The sequence below is a fragment of the Eublepharis macularius genome, chromosome 4 (assembly GCF_028583425.1).
Source record: "Eublepharis macularius isolate TG4126 chromosome 4, MPM_Emac_v1.0, whole genome shotgun sequence".
NCBI lineage: Eukaryota > Metazoa > Chordata > Lepidosauria > Squamata > Eublepharidae > Eublepharis > Eublepharis macularius.
In genome coordinates, this window is record NC_072793.1 from 180,985,658 (window position 1) to 181,002,251 (window position 16,594).

General features: G+C 44.0%; 1 protein-coding gene across 2 annotated transcripts in view; it reads right to left on the minus strand.

Annotated features, from left to right (window-relative positions):
- LOC129327253 (zinc finger protein 883-like) overlaps window positions 1–15,202 on the minus strand; it is a 29,841-nt gene extending 14,639 nt beyond the window's left edge. The window contains exons 1-2 of one of the 2 annotated variants that reach the window (XM_054975739.1): window positions 15,028–15,202; window positions 13,643–13,772 (exon numbers count right to left, since the gene is read on the minus strand). In XM_054975739.1, the coding sequence (XP_054831714.1) occupies window positions 13,643–13,772; window positions 15,028–15,108 (211 nt within the window). In that variant the 5' untranslated portion in view covers window positions 15,109–15,202. Of the gene's footprint in view, window positions 1–9,530; window positions 10,218–13,642; window positions 13,773–15,027 lie in introns of those variants that run through there. The other variant, XR_008596794.1, reaches the window with a different exon arrangement.
- Between the last annotated feature and the right edge of the window lie 1,392 nt (window positions 15,203–16,594).

Sequence of the window (16,594 nt, forward strand, 5' to 3'; positions counted from 1 at the left end):
GAGGGGTTTCATCCATCCTACTAACTCCCCTCATGCAGCCCCGGTGCTATTTGTGAAAAAGAAAGATGGGGGGCTGAGACTTTACCGACTTTCGAGGTATCAACGCGGTGTCGATGACCAACGCCTACCCAATCCCATTGATCCAGGACCTGCTAAACGTAGTGGCACAGGGTAAGATCTTTTCAAAATTGGACCTTAAAGAAGCTTATTTTCATGTCAGAATCAGGGAAGGTGACGAGTGGAAAACCGCGTTCAATACGCCCTTAGGCCAGTAAGAATATCTTGTCATGCCTTTTGGCGTATCTGGAGCCCCATCTGTTTACATGGCCATGATCAATGAAGTCCTGCATAAATGTTTATACAAAGGAGTAGTGGTTTACCTTTTTTTTTTTTTAAGAAATTTTTATTGGATTAGAATATATAATCATTCAATACAAACATTACCCCTTTGTATATATCTGCTTCTAACCCCCTCCCTTTCCTCCCCCCATTTGTTTGACTTCCAACAGTTTTCCAACCCTTTGTCTATCTTATTACTTACTTACTTAATACCACATATAGTCTATTAAACATACACTTAAACTTTCTTCTAAGCTTATTATCTTTTATAACACAGAATTTCCTTTAGACACTCCTTAACTGGATCTTGTAATCTAAGTAAAACACTGCTAGCGTATATTAGTAATCTTAATATTAATAGTATAACGTTTTATCCATTTTCTGTTCCCTTACTTAAACTCTATACTCTCCCCAGTCATCATAATAATCAATTTGACTTATATTCTATAAATTTCTTTAAACATTTCTTATTCTCAATCTATTTTAAATGTATAAAATATCTGTTATACTAAAAACATGACTACAATAAAAAAGTACCCAGCTAGCGTGCTCTTATATATTCATAATAAAACATGTTATTTAATACTATATGTAATAAAATTTTATCATAACCCTAGTAATAGCTTAGAATTTAAAAGTTAAATCCCCCTTTCCCGGTAAAGTCACTTCTCTCTTCTTTTATTAAATTTCAGTAATTCTCAAACTGCCACAGTTCTCCTTTCACATCCCATTTTTTTTCCAAATATTGCTTCAGTTTCTCCCAATCCATGTTAAACTGTCCTGGATCAAGATCCTTAAGTTGTCATTTTGTCCATCTCAGCCATGTACAGCAATTTGTAGATCCAATCTTCAGTAGTCGGTACTTCTTGTACTTTCCATTTCTGCGCATATAAAAGTCTAGCCGCTGTGGTCATATAAAATAACAATGTTCTATATTGCGCTGGAACATCTTCCATTCCCAAGTTCAGTAGCAGCAATTCTGGGTTTTTATTAACTTGAATTTGTAAAATCTCATTAATTGCTTCTATTATTTCTCCCCAGTATAGCTTAGCTACCCCACAAGTCCACCACATATGATACAAAGATCCTTCATGCTTTTTACATTTCCAGCATTTATTCGACATATTAGTATTTCCTAGCGCAATTTTCTTTGGTGTCAGATGCCAACGATATATCATTTTATAGACATTCTCTTTAATATTTGTACATGTCATGATCTTCAAAGTCATTTTCCACAGGTATTCCCACGCCTCCATTGTTATTTCTTTATGAAAGTTTATCGCCCACTTCACCATTTGGACTTTGACTGTCTCATCCTCTGTAAACCATTTTAAAAGTACTGTATAGATCTTTGAAATTTCCTTTTTACCTTCTTGAAAAATTACCTCTTCTAATTCTGAATTCTCCGTTCTTATTCCTCCCTCCGCACAATCCGAGTTATAAAGATCTCTAATCTGCCTATATTGAAACCATCCATAACTTGAAGACAACTCCTCTTCTGTCTTTATTCTCAATTTTGAAAATTCTAGTCGTGTTATCTCCTTGTAAATTAAACACTGTTGTTCACTTTCGAGAGTTCTTGGATCTATTATTTCATACGGAACCACCCAGGAGGGAATTCCGTCTTGCAGGTAATTTTTGTACTTCTTCCAAATTGAAAAGAGGCTTCTCCGAATATAGTGGTGTAGAAACATGGAATCTGCTTTTACTTTGTCATACCACAAATATGCATGCCATCCAAATGTTTTTTATATCCCTCCAAAGCCAGTAACTTGCGATTCTTCAATGTCATCCATTCTTTTATCCAAGCCAGACAAATTGCTTCATCGTATAATCTTAAATTGGGTAGCTGCATTCCACCTCTCTCTTTAGCATCCTGTAATACTTTCATTTTCACACGAGGTTTCTTGCCTGCCCACACAAAGTCCGATATTTTCCTTTGCCATTTTTCAAATTGTTTAGAGTCTCGGATAATTGGAATTGTTTGTAACAAGAACATCACTTTCGGCAATACATTCATCTTTACTGCTGCAATTCTTCCCAACCATGACAAGTTCAGCCTATTCCATTTAATCAAATCTCGCTCTATTTGAGTCCACAATTTCTCATAATTATTCTTGAATAGGTCTATGTTCTTCGCAGTCAATTCAATTCCCAGATATTTTACCTTATTTGTTACTTTGCAGTCTGTTATTTCCATTAGTTCCTGTTGTTTCTGTTTGGTCATATTCTTACATAATATCTTTGACTTCTTTTTGTTTACATAAAATCCAGCCAAATCTCCGAATTCCCTAATTTTCTCCATTACCTTTGGCATATTCTCAATTGGATCATCCACAATTAACATTATATCATCTGCAAACGCTCTGACCTTGTAGGAAAACTCTCTTATTTTTATTCCTCGGATTGCATCATCTTCTCGAATCTGAATCATCAGTATTTCCAAGACTAAAATAAATAACAATGGTGACAAAGGGCAACCCTGTCTTGTACTTTTACCTATTATCAATTTTTTTGTCACATCCTCATTCACCACAATTGCTTCACTCTGGTCCCTATAAATTTCTTTCACTGCACGAATGAACTTTTCTCCCATTTGCAGCTTCTCCATAGTGGCAAACATAAAGTCCCAGTTCAAATTGTCAAATGCTTTCTCAGCGTCCCTGAAGAAGAAACCGACTTCTCTATCACAACGCTTATCATAATATTCAATAGCATTTATAACTGTCCTTAAATTATCTTTAATTTGTCTATTTGGCAAAAATCCAGCTTGCTCCTCCGCAATAAATTCAGACATCCATCCCTTTACCCTCTCCGCCAATATCTTCGCAAAGATTTTGTAGTCATTGTTCAGCAACGAAATTGGTCTGTAATTTTTAACATTAGTCAAGTCTTGTCCCTCTTTAGGAATCAATGATATATTAGCTTCACTCCAAGTATCTGGAGTCCTTTGATCTCGCATAACTCCATTGATCACTTCTTTCAGAAAGGGCGCCAATTCATTAGCCAATACTTTGTAAAATTTAGCTGTCAGTCCATCTGGACCTGGTGCCTTTCCTAATTTTGTTGACTGTATTGCCTCTTTTATTTCTTCTTCCGTCACTTCTCTATTCAGTTTATCTCTCCATCCTTCAGAAATTGCAGGGAGCTTCATCTTTTCCAAATACCTCGTTATTGAGTCTTTATTCACTTCTTTTTTTTGGTACAACTTTGCATAAAATTTAAAAAAGGCTCTACTAATGGCTGTCTGCTCCAGGTGTGTTTTATTCTCCTCACAAATTTTATTTATGGTTCTCTTCTCCTTTCTCTTCTTCAGTTGCCACGCCAAATATTTCCCAGGTTTATTTGCACCCTCAAATGACTTTTGATTCATTCTCTTAAGATTCCATTCCAGTTCTTTGTTATTCATTGCCGTCAACTGTTCTTGAAGGATTTTAATATCCTGATATATCTTCTTTTTTCCTGGTCTCTTCTTAAGTTGTATCTCTTTGGCTTTTATTTTTTCCATAATCTCCAATCTCTTCTCCTCTTTTTTCTTCCTAACTCTTGCATTTAAGTCCATTAGTATGCCTCTAGTCACTGCTTTATAAGTGTCCCATACCTTATTTGTTGATACTTCCTTATTCATGTTATGTTGTATAAAGAACTTGGTCTCTCTTCGCAGCAATTCAATGTTTTCTTCTTCTTGCAATAGATCTTCATTTATTCTCCATCCTCTTCTTTTAATTCTTTTCCCAAATCTCCACATGATTGGATTGTGATCTGAGCCTACCATAGGCATTATTTCCACATCCTTAGTCCAAAGCGCTAAGTCTTTGGAGGCCCAGATCATGTCAATTCGTGATAAAGTGGAATGTCTTGCAGAATAAAATGTATATTGTCTACTTTTAGGATTCTGTCTCCTCCATACGTCTTCTAGAGTTTCTTGTTCCTTTATTACAAAAAAAGACTTTGGTAATAGTCCTCTTTTCTTTTGTGCAGTTACAGATTTCTTATCTTCATCCAAGTTAGTAACTCCATTGAAGTCTCCAGCTAGAATTATCTGATCATAAGATAGCTCATCAAGTTGTTTTCCCAAGTCCTCAAAGAAACTTTCTTTTGCTCCATTGGGTGCATATATTCCAATCACCAACAATTTCTTAAAATTCCACATAATTTCCACTGCTAAATATCTGGCTTCCACATCACACACCACTAACTTTGGCTGTAATTCCTCTTTTATATACAACACCACACCTTTTTTCTTCTTTTTTGCAGCAGCCACAAATTCACTTCCCAATTTTGCAAATTTTAAATATTTTACATCTTGCTTTCCTGCAAACAAACAATGTCACATTTTTGTTTTAATAGCCAGTGGAAAATATTTTTTCTCTTGTTGGGTGAATTAAGTCCATTTACATTCCAAGATAAAATTTTGCACTCCATATTCATGATCTTGCTGTTGGTAAGTCCTTTTCATTGTCCCTGATAAACTTTTCCATCTCCAATTCAGATCTGATGCGCTTTTTGACTCCACCAGATTCAAAGGACACTCCTTCAGGTATTTCCCATCTGTATCTTATTTTCATATCCTTCAGAATCTGGACTAAATCTTTGTATTTTTTCTGGTCTAGCAACACCGATCTGGGCAATTCCTTCATAATGATGACAGTCTTGCCGTTGACCTCTAATGGATCTTGAAATTGTTTACTCACAATCATTTCTCTTGTATTTCTAGTCGTAAACTGCACAATCATATCTCTTGGTAATTTCCTCTGGGTCGCAAATCTTGAGTTTATTCTGTATACCACGTCTAGGATAGCCGCAATTTCCCCCTCCTCTTTCCCCAGGTATTCAGCCAGCACTTCTGTAATCTGTTCTTGGGCAGTCTTTCCTTCAGTTTCCGGCAGGCCACGAAACCTTAATTGTTTCTCCATATGTTTACTTTCCGCAACGGCCATTCTACCCCTCATCACCCTCATCTCAGTTCGTTGCGTGTCTGTTAAAGTGTCCACCGCATTTTCTACTATATTGACTCTTTGCTGTGTGGCTTGCAAGTCATTTTGTATCTTTTCCATACCTTTCGTCACTTCCGCCAATTCTTTCTTAAGTGTCTCTTTAAACTCTTTCGCCAACTCTGGTATCATATCTTTAAGTTCTTTGATTCCTTCTGAAACTTTTTTATCCAAACTTTCAATTGCCGCTTGCCACTCCTTTTTCGACATCGTGGGGCTAGCTTTGCCTCGCTCCCACGAGTCCGCCCTTTTTCTTAACTCCGTGGCGTTTAGCTTTATATACTTTTACTTTTAAAAGTCCCGAATTCGTTTTATTTCTAAAAAAAACCAATTGCAAAATCCAAAATGTCGGGCATCTTTTCTCTATGGTTTCTCTATGGTTGTTTCCCCTTTACTTGTAATCCAAGATGACCTACTTCCTCTTCCGCTGAAGCCACGACCCTTCCCCTTTCCAAAATGGCGTTGTTCTGCTTCCTGTAACGTGGAAAAGGCCGCTTCTCTCCAGCTTCTCTATTGTTATGACGTACTTCCTGTTCCTCAGCCACACACAGCAGTTCTCGTGATGTTAAAACTTTCTCACAGTCCACTATCTCTTTGTCACCACAGGTATGTAAACAATAATCAAATTTCTTTAATAACTCCGTTATGCTTAGTCCTTTTTTAAAAAAATTTCTTGCCGGAATTTCCCCTCCTTATAATCAATCTGTCGCAGTTTTAAAATTAACTTTAATGCTTCGTTTCTTAAAGTAATCTGTCCCATTTCAAGAGATAGTGATCTTTACCTTCTTAGTCGATTTCACGGGTTGTAATCACTGTTTCAATCTTCAGTTCACGTCAATTCCCCTTGTCCCTGTTTGAAGCTTGGGCATGTAGATCTTATGCCAACCGAATTGGCTCCTAAGCTGCTGTAGAGATCTTGGCAAAACCTGTCTTCGGGTGGGACCTCAAGGGACGGGAGAGAGTCCATTGCACAGGACCCCCCCTCGCCCGAGATCAATGCGCCCTGAGGTTCTTGAGCGTTCTAAGCCTGTTCTCCGCCTGAGAACAGTTGGCTGCGGGCAATTTTTGCCCCTCCAGCCTCCAAAACAGCAGCCCGGACAGCTCAGCTCTTAGAGCTGCGTTAGACCTCCATGGATCCCAAACCGGAAGTCGGAGTAGTGGTTTACCTTGATGATGTTCTTATTTTCTCAGAAACTAAAGAAAAGCATGTTAAACTGGTTCAGGAGGTTTTAGCCACTCTGATGCACCACAAGCTCCCTATCAAACTGTCTAAATGTGAGTTCCACAAAACTGAACTGGCCTATCTAGGCTACCGAGTTTCAGGGCAAGGGTTAAAAATGGACCCTGCCAAAATCCAGGCAGTGAAAGACTGGCAAACGCCAACCACCCGAAAGCAATTGCAATCTTTCTTAGGCTTTGCCAATTTATATAGACAGTTCATTGAGGGGTTCACCCAAAGTGCCCTTCCGTTAATGGGCTTGCTAAAAACGAAGGGGAGAGAGGAGCAAGCAAATAAGCCAACTAACAAACTGAATTGGGGCCCCGACTGCCAAGAGGCATTCGAAAAGTTGAAGGACCAATTTACTTCTGAGCCGGTCCTACAGCACCCAGATGAGAATCGCCCCTTTATAGTACAAGGGGACGCAAGTGATGCAGCCATTGGCAGAGTGCTTCTTCAAAGGGGGGAGGATGGTAAAGCACGGCCATGCACGTACCTGTCCAGGAAATTTACCGAGGCTGAGCGCAATTGGAATGTATCGGAGAAGGAGGCGTTTGCAGTTAAGGTAGCCCTTACAATGTGGTGGCATTGGCTAGAAGGGGCTCGCCACCCGTTTGAAGTGTGGACTGATCATGAGAACCTGGAAGTCCTCCGAAGTCCCTGCCGGCTTAATGCCAAACAACTCCGTTGGGCTGAATTCTTTTCAAAGTTTAATTTCACCTTTAACTTCCTGCCTGGCAAATCGAACTTCTTAGCAGACGCTCTGTCACGCATGCCCCAATTTCAAAGCAAAAGGGAGGAGAATATCGACACTGTCTTTTCCCCCACCCAGTTGGGAGGTGCGGTTACAACTCATAGCCAGACAACCAAACTGCAGGCTGAGCTGAAGGGGTGGAGAGCCAAAGTGAAAAGCGAAGTGGAAAAAGAGGGGGAGCAAGTGCCCAGAGTAAAAATGACTCAAACGGCAGTGGGAGAATGGGTAAAAGAGGACAAATTATACATTCCAGCTAGCCTCAGAAAAGAGGTGTTGCAGCAATGTCACGATGCCCATACCGCTGGTCACTTCAGTTACTTAAAGACATTACACTTAATCCACAGACAATTTTGGTGGCCGGGAATGCGGAAAGATGTTTCTCAATATGTGGCATCCTGCCCTACCTGCATTATGGCGAAACCTAGGAGGGGAAAGCCACCGGGGCTATTGCAACTTCTAGAAATCCCAAATCGCCCATGGGAAGTGATATCTATGGACTTCATGACAGACTTACCCCCCTCAAAAGGCTGCACTTGCATATTAGTAGTGGTGGACTTATTTTCTAAACAAGCCCATTTTATTCTGTGTACGGCCATACCTTCAGCTAAAAAGCTAGCCAACCTGTTCATGAAATACATTGTTAAGCTGCACTCTTTTCCCTCCAAGGTAATATCGGATCGGGGCGGACAATTTGTTGCCAATTTCTGGCGAGAGCTCTTGCAACTAGTCGGCATTGAACAAGGAATTAGCTCCACCCACCATCCCGAGAGCGACGGGCAGTCCAAAAGAACTAATCAAGTATTAGAGCAATTTCTCAGATGCTACATTAATTTTCAATATGATAATTGGACCCAGCTGCTCCATTTTGCAGAATACGCATATAACAACTCGGTCCACAGTTCCACAGGGGAAACGCCCTTCAAAATAGTGCATGGATATGAAGGAGTAGCGTTCCCTTTTGACATGCAACCAGAGAGCAAGCAAATGGGAGACTTAGGGGAGTGGTGGACCTCCCTTACTAAACAATGGATGTTAATCCAAAAGACTCTGGCCAAAGCAAAAGCAGATTATAAAAAGTACACTGATCACCACCGTGTGGAGCAGTGGAAATTGCAGCCTGGAGACAAAGTCTACATCTTCACCAAAAACTTCAAGACAGAGCCAACCAGCAAAAAACTAGGATTGAAATACTTAGGACCATTCCCAGTTAAGAAAGTAATCAATAAAGTGACTGCTGAAGTCGAACTACCAAAGAATCTATGCCATGTACACCCCACGTTTCATACCAGTCTGCTAAAACAAGCACCACCTGCAGATGAATGGCATCCAAAACAACCAATACCCCATCCTACTCTTATTGATGACCAAGTGCACTATGAAATAGAAGAAATCCTGGACTCTACACGCAGATACAATAAACTTTACTACTTAGTTAGATGGAAGGACTTTGAGGAGGGGTTTAGGGAGTGGGTGGAGGCTTCTCATGTCAGAGCCCCTAGGCTCCTAGCTAAGTTTCATAGCAAATATCCTGAAAATGCAGGGCCTGAGGGGAGAGAGGACGGGTCTTAAGGGGGGCAGAATGTCAGGAACTCTTTTTAGATGCGGTTCCTTAACCAGAGTTACGCCATACTTACTTTGGAGTTGTTAGCCTTTTTCTCCCTCCAGGTCCAGATGTTATTTTGACCGCAGTTTCCAGGAGAAAGAATACCTCTTATCTGTCTCTTCAGCTGGCAACCTTGACGGCCCGAGCCTTCCCACGTCCAAGTTCTCATCATACAGATCTATGTGGGGAGGCTGGGAATGAAGGGTTTGATGTATCACAGGTTTCATTTTGTATCTCATTCTCAACAAAGCTTCTGTTCAGTCAAGTTCCGTTTAGGCCTTGAAAAATGGATACTTGTATCTTGAATGATGTCTTTCAATAAACCTTTTGGAATCAAGAAACTTTTTGCTTCTTGCAGAAGGGGGAGATGGACTCTAGATAACAGGGATTCCATAGTCTGACAGGATATACGCTCTGAACGTTTTTGTTAGAGAGTTAACAGAAGTCTACCTTGCAAGGATGGCTTGCAAGAACAGTTCACAGTACAAAATATTATTATGGTAAGTGGTTCATGAGCTTTCACAGAGTGAATTCAATGAAGTGGTTTATAGCTTTGAGGCTTCAGAGACAAAAGAACCCACACAGAAATAAAAAATAATTATTTATTAATTAAGTGCAAGGTTATAAAAATTCACAAGACAGAAGGTGAGAGAGCTTTTAAGCCATTTTTATGTCAACTGGAGCCAGAGTGGCCCAGGCCTGAACAGCCAATCAGACATCGCCTGAAAAAGAGGTGCATACGTGAGGAAGGAGGGGTGCGAATGGTCTACAGGACTTGGCACACTCCCCAGTCCTGCAGGTGTACATTGCTTCCCAGTTGGTTCAAGGAGAACTCAGCCATGGAGGCTGGACTACCCGCTAACAAACCGCAAAGTGTTCTCTTGTCTCAAGGCCTCTAAGAGCTGAGAGGGTGAGACAGCTAGCTCCTCCAAGAGGCCTCTTTGCAGAAGAAGGTGTGTGTGGAGGAAAGCAATTTTCCTAGCAAGAGGCTTATACAGACAGAGAGCCTTTGAACCAGCGTTGCAAGAAAGATGGCTTCTTTAATCATTAGAACAGAATGTTTTTTTCTTCACAAAGACACCAGATCAAACAGTAATAATCCCTCCTTGGGCGAGGGGGAGCATACAGATATTAAACAGCATCGAGGAGAGGATCGCCTCCAAGGGACGCCACGTACGAGAGAGTAATGCAGTGACACCCGGTCCCCAAGCGTCACCCTCTGCCCCGAGCCGTTGAGAAATGATGACCCTGTGAGCTACATCGTCCAATTCTGCCAAAGGAACGGGACATGGATCTCTGGATCTTAAGCTGCAACATTCAGAAAAAAATTAGGTTGAGGGTATACCGGACACCACTGTGCCTTCTAAGTAAAGGATTAGGTACTGTGTCCAACTGCTGGTGATGTGTAACTTATAAGGTGCATTTCTGAATCATATGCTCTGGGCATGTCTGGTTATTCGGCCCTTCTGAGAGGAAGCCATTGCTCATATTGATTTTGTAATAGAATACGCCTTTATTTTTGAGGAGGTTTATGTACTTTTAGACTATTTACTCGTATTGTGGCCCCTATCATGGCAACAGAAATGGACCCTCTCTACCCTTGCAGGCTCTACAGCACTGAAAAGACAACAGCCCATTTCCTGTAACTCGCAAGATTGAGGACCTTATAAACTTATCTACAGTATTGTCAGCCTCCTAGACCTGATTTCTCTCAATAAAAGGCAGGGGGTGGTGGTGGCAGAGTCATCCTTCCTGTTCCATGTTGGACTTTCTAACAGCTGGGCTGGCACATCATATTTATGCCTGGGAGAAGGAAGGACGGAGAGCTAACCATACGTGAACAGATACAAGTAGCTTAGCAAGTGGGTGAGAAGATGAGAAGAAAGTAAGAAAAGCTGGAAAATGGGGGGTTGCCAGGAGGAGGGAAAGAGGAAATGGTGGTGAAGAAGGGGATATAGGGGGAAACGAGGTTCCCCTCACAAGCCATCGTTGCAGGATCAACCCTGTGCAAATGGACCCAGGCCTGGCTGCTGGCCCTGTGCAACTCATCCACCGTTTTTCCAGAAAGGATGTGAAAGAGATGGAAGGAGGGAAAGATGAAGAGGGAGGTGAGGACAGATAAAGGTAAGTAGGCTGATGGGTGGGAAGGAGGGAAGTAATCCGGGAAAGGAGGAAGGGTATAGAGGCTTTCAGGGAAGGGAAAGAGAAAGTAAGAGGGGAGAACAAACAAAATGAGATGCCCACCCAATTCCTTGTAGTTGCCCATCTGTAAACACTACATTGGCTATCAAAACAGGAATGCTTCAAGTAAGAAACCACTTTTGTTTGGGAAAAGGCAATGATCCTAAACAAAGAGTCTATGGGAAACTCAGTAAACCAGCGGAGAACAGTCGTTAAACTCCGTTATCTATATAAATAAAAGGTTTCGTCCTTTTGTGACCAGTGTAACTCCTCCGAAAGTAAAGCTAGGGGGCCTCAAAGTTGGGAAGTAGCTTTGGGATGACTGCAGAACTTTCAGTGCAAACCACAAAGGAGATCGCAACATCCAGGGCCACGCAGTCCCCCCACAACCTCCACCCCCTTGAGTTTTGCTTTGGAGGCAAAGATCATCTGGGGTAGGCAAAGTTCACCTGAAAATAAAGTTAGGCCCCTCAAAGTTGGCCTCTTGCTTCAGAATGACGATGGGAGTTGCTGTGCCCCAAATGAGGGTCACTGGGCCACTGTGGCCCATGCAATCTGCAAAAAACCCCGCCCCCACAATTTGCACTGAAAGCTACACTTGACTGTGGCAGGCATAACTCATCAAAAAAAAGAAGAAGCAGGGATCTCAAAATTGACACACACACCCTGGTGGCAGCACAGAGAAAGAGTGTGGAAAAATAGGCCCTCCTTTACTAAACAGAGGGGGTTTAAGAATTTCCCTCAGCTACTGGAGCCAGACTGGTTTAATGGGTAGAGAGAGTCTGGTAATTTAGGGAAATCTCAAGCCCCCACCTGGAGGATGGCAACCTTAGGCAGAGCTGCTCTGGATACAAGTACTGTTAAATGTCTCAAGTGGGCACACCCCAAGTAAAATAATCATAAAGTATTTGAAAACGTGAACCATATAGTAACATTTGCATACACACACAAAATCAAGATAATGCCCCCCCCCAATTGCACCCGAGGCTCCTACCGCCCACCTGGATCATTCCAGCGCCCTCCAGGGGGCGGTATTGCCCACTTTGGGAACCACTGCTCTAGAGGAAGCAGCAAAGGAAGATCGGGAGGAAGGGGGAAAACACACTATACATTATAGGAGAAAACTATGGCCAAACACTACTGGGGGGGGGGTGCCCTGCAGAGCCCTTAAAAGACGACACTGCAGAGGAAAGCTCCAAAGCAGGTGAGCGGAGTGAGCAGGTGGGGATCTGGTTCATATCGACGAAAGGATGTGACTGTCTGCAGTTATGCTGGGAATAAGAGAAAGCATTTGGTCATTAGGTGTAGAAACACTGTGGGCGCAGAAGTGCCAAAAAAAGAAGGGAATCAGAACATCCGGAGCCAGGTTATCTCAAGAACATCCCCGTGCTGTTTGCAAAGCAAGGAAAGTTTTACGTGTGAGAAGGCAGCACAGACAGGCTGGGTGGAAGATATCCCTCTGTTATGAGAGGAAGAGGATTTATTCGCCCCTTCCCTGAGCTCTCAGGGCCAGCGTGGCTGTATTTGATCAGAGTGTCTGACTAGATGGAAGAGAACAGCAAAACCCACGTGACATGCCTACTAACAATCACAACAGGGTATTCAATACATTAAATCACATTACACAGTAAAACACATATAGACTAAAACTACAATTCATAAAACTGATTCCTCAACTCACCTATGGAAAACCATTAATACGGTTGCTAAAACACAGGTACCACAGAATAATAAAGTGCTGGTGCTACAAATTGCTACGTAAATTCATTGCACGTGAAATTATTAAAGTGCAAGTGCATAGTAACAACCCAGCATGTTCTATTTCACAGGTCCTGAATAGCAACAGTCCAATAGTGAGCGAGAAGTTCCAGTGAAATCAAGTCCATTCTTGTTGTGTATTGTTTCATTTCTTGTTTGTTATTTCATAATGGCTGTGTGAAATCCAAAGGTTGGAGGAGCAGATTCCATTCCAGTGGGAGATGACTGTGGAGGAGCCAACTGGTGTGGGGAGGGCGGAATATAAATCTAACAAACGAAATTAAATTAAGGACCTTGGCCAGGGGCCGTTCCCAGCCCTGCAGCCAAAGACCCTCCTCTCTAATCCCCTTTCCAATGCACGTGGATTGAACCAGTGACTTCCCACAAGCAAAACAGGAGCTCTGCCATGGCGGACGGACGGGTCCCTTTTCTGCTCGTCCCATCGCCAATGCCAGGTCTCTTCTCCCCCCCACACACACATCAGCCTCAGTCACACAACCAAAGGACTGTGGGAGAGCCACTCTGTGTCAAAATAGGAAGACCAGAGACTGAAACAGGGCTTTGCTAGCGTGAATCTAATGGGATATCATCCTCTTCATCAACAGGTTTCTCTTTGCAACTTGAATTTATCTAATCCTTTTATTTTCAGGGGCTGCAGGACCCCCCAGGTGCTGGAATATCAATCTTTCATCCGTGGCAAATAAAAATGAGTCCTGAAATTAAAGAGGGCCAAAGGAAGATGCCTCCCCCTCCCTTCTCTTCCATGTTCATGATAAAAAGGGAAAGGACCTTACCAAGGGAGGCCACGGTCTCGTAATTCTCCTCCATCACTTCCCAGTAGAGTTTTCTTTGGCCTGGATCCAGGAGAGCCCATTCCTCCTCCGTGAAGAACACAGCTACTTCCAGAAAGGACTTTGGGAATGCCTGGAAGAGGAAAATAGTGCCCAGTCGAACATGTATTCTTGTTCCTGAGCATTCAAGAAATGAAGGAAGAATCCCTTTGGCTAGTCATCTGATTAAACGAACGCAATACAGCAAACTGATGGCAAGAAAAATTGCTTCCCCTCCTCCAGCCCCCGACAAGCAAAATATACTGAAATTCTGCAAGAAAGCCAGAACATTGCAGAGAACTGGGCTTCGGTGAAAGGTAAAGGGAGTCCCCTGTGCAAGCACCAAGTCATTACTGACCCATGGGGAGACGTTGCACCACAACGTTTTCTTGGCAGACTCTTTTTTATGGGGTGGTTTGCCATTGCCTTCCTCAGTCATCTATACTTTACCCCCAGGAAACTGGGTCCTCATTTGACCGACCTCGGAAGGATGGAAGGCTGAGTCAACCTTGAGCCAGCTACCTGAACCCAGCTTCCGCTGGGATCGAATTCAGGTTGTGAGCAGAGCTTGGGCTGCAGTATTGCCGTTTACCACTCTGTGCCATGGGGCTCTTTAGTCAAGCCCAATTAAATGTTAAGAACCCTAGTTGACTCTTCGCTCTCGAGTTACCTCGCCTGAGCCTGCATCCTGGAAATACACAGAATTTTTGTTTGCACACAAGAGGTTTCCTCTTTCCAAGAAGGCTTCCTCTTTCAGTATTTCTGCCCGCAGAGGTGCTCTGTGTTACTTTAAAACTTGCCTCCAGCTCTGTCAACACAAAGTGGCCTAATTAACAGCAGGAGTTCAGTTCAGCAGCACCTCAGAGACCCACAAGATTTCCAGGGGATGCGCTCTTGAGAGCTCCCTTCCTCCCAAGTCATCGGATGCTGCCATTTCTCGTATGGTTGCCATCTCCAGGTTGTGAAATTCTGGGAGATTTGGGGGTGGAGCTTGGAGAGGGTGGGGTTTGGGGAGGGAAGAGACCTCAGCCGGGTACAATGCTATAGAGTTCACCCTCCAAAGCAGTCACGTTCTCCAGGGGAAATCATCTGGCCTGGAGATCACTCGTCATTCCGGGAGATCTCCAGCAATCACCTGGAGATTGGCAGCCGTAATTTCTTCGCTGAAATCAACCCGCCCCCCCCCCCCAAATACACACACACTCCCAATGGGAAAAAACTCTGCAGGAGTCCGGGGCTCTGCGGGTGACACGGGGATCTCCCTGCACGCCCCCTCCACCCCGTTCACACGTGTTTTCTGCCTCTCCCCTGTTCTGGCCCAGCCCCCGTCCACGAGGCCCTCCACTCACCTTTCCCGCAGAGGGGCGGAGGCCAAAGTCCCCCTCCAGCCGAGGCAGCCGATACAGAGGAGCCGCCCCGCAGGCCTCCATGGTCCCGTCCCCCCACTCCCCGCCTGGCTTCCTTTGCTCCCCGGGAACGAAGAAAGGCCTGGCCGCTCCCCGTGGGTCGCACGGCCGTGGAAGATTTTCTCGACTGAGCCGAGTGTGAGAGGCGGAGTCTTCTTCCTAGAGAGGCCAGGGGAGCTGTGACTCGGCGCTTTGTTCTCCATGAGAACTACACTTCCCAGAGGACCTTGCGGACCCAATGCTTCGGTTGCCAGCCTCCAGGGGGTGACTGGAGATCTTCCGGAATTGCAACTGATCTCCCGTTGACAGAGATCTCTTTTCTGGCTCCTTTTTCGGGGGATCCGAACGGACTGAAGACGGGCCCTCCTTTGTAGTGGGCGGAGGGCGAGTTTGGCTCTCTGGAAAGGCGAGTTTAGAGCTCCCCCCAGGGAATAGCCCATGAAGGCGAAGGAGAAGGGAGGGACCCGGCTGGAGAAGGAGGCTCCCAGTTCGCTTCTTCTTTGCGTGTCCTTGAATGAGTTTCATGCAACCACCTTGAGCTTATTCCTATTATGAACTGCAAGAACAGTCCCATCTCCAGTTCTTTCCACCCGAAACCCAAACCCCCTCGGAGAAGGGCCTGGGAGGTTACACGAGATCCAGCCCTGCTGCTAGGAAAACAGACGGATGCCGCTGCAAAAGGCGCCTCCTCCCAACTCAGACCACCCGGATCGTGGCCCCCCGGCCTTGACACGGCCAGCCTGGCCCCCTGCAGCCCTGACCTGGTGGCATCAAGACTGGGCTGCTGTCAGGCGCTCTACTACATGGGCCAATGTGCAGGAGCCACAAGGCTGTGGCTCATCGCGGGAGCTGTTCCCCCTAGTCTGCAGTCATGCCCAAGGGCTTCCCGACAGTCAGTTCTCGGCTCTCACCTACAAAGCCCTTTAGGAAGGTTGTACTGTAGGGAGAGGTTCTCAGTCAGAGGCTTCTCCAACGAGGTGGGGGCCACAGACTTCCCCACTATGTCTCCTTCAGCATGGGCTCCTATGTACTGGATGTACTATGTACTATGTATTGGATTTTTTGCTGATCTTCTGTCTTTGAAAAACCTACATTTATTTACTGTATGGCATTGCATATCAAAAGGCCCTTGATACTGACTGGGTTAACCTATCACTATGTAATCTGCCTTGAGTCTCAGGGCCAAGCTACAAATGACAAATGACACTTGAATGGCAAGTGTATTTCTCCCTGTTCACTTGCCCTCCACTCAATCCACTTGCCAGGCAAGTGTCTTTTGACATGTGTAGCATGGCCCTCACTTAGAAAGGCAGACTAGAAGTGGCATACATACATAAACACACACAGAGAGAGACATAAATGGTGTGCCTCTCTCCCTGTGCTCTGCCACAAACCGCTTCACTCGTCTGAACAGGGCCTTCTGCAGGTGCCCGTATGTGTGTGCAACCCATTCCTTTTTCTCTTTAACATTTTCTTTTTATTAAAAGGTTAGAATTTAGAGCCCATGCAG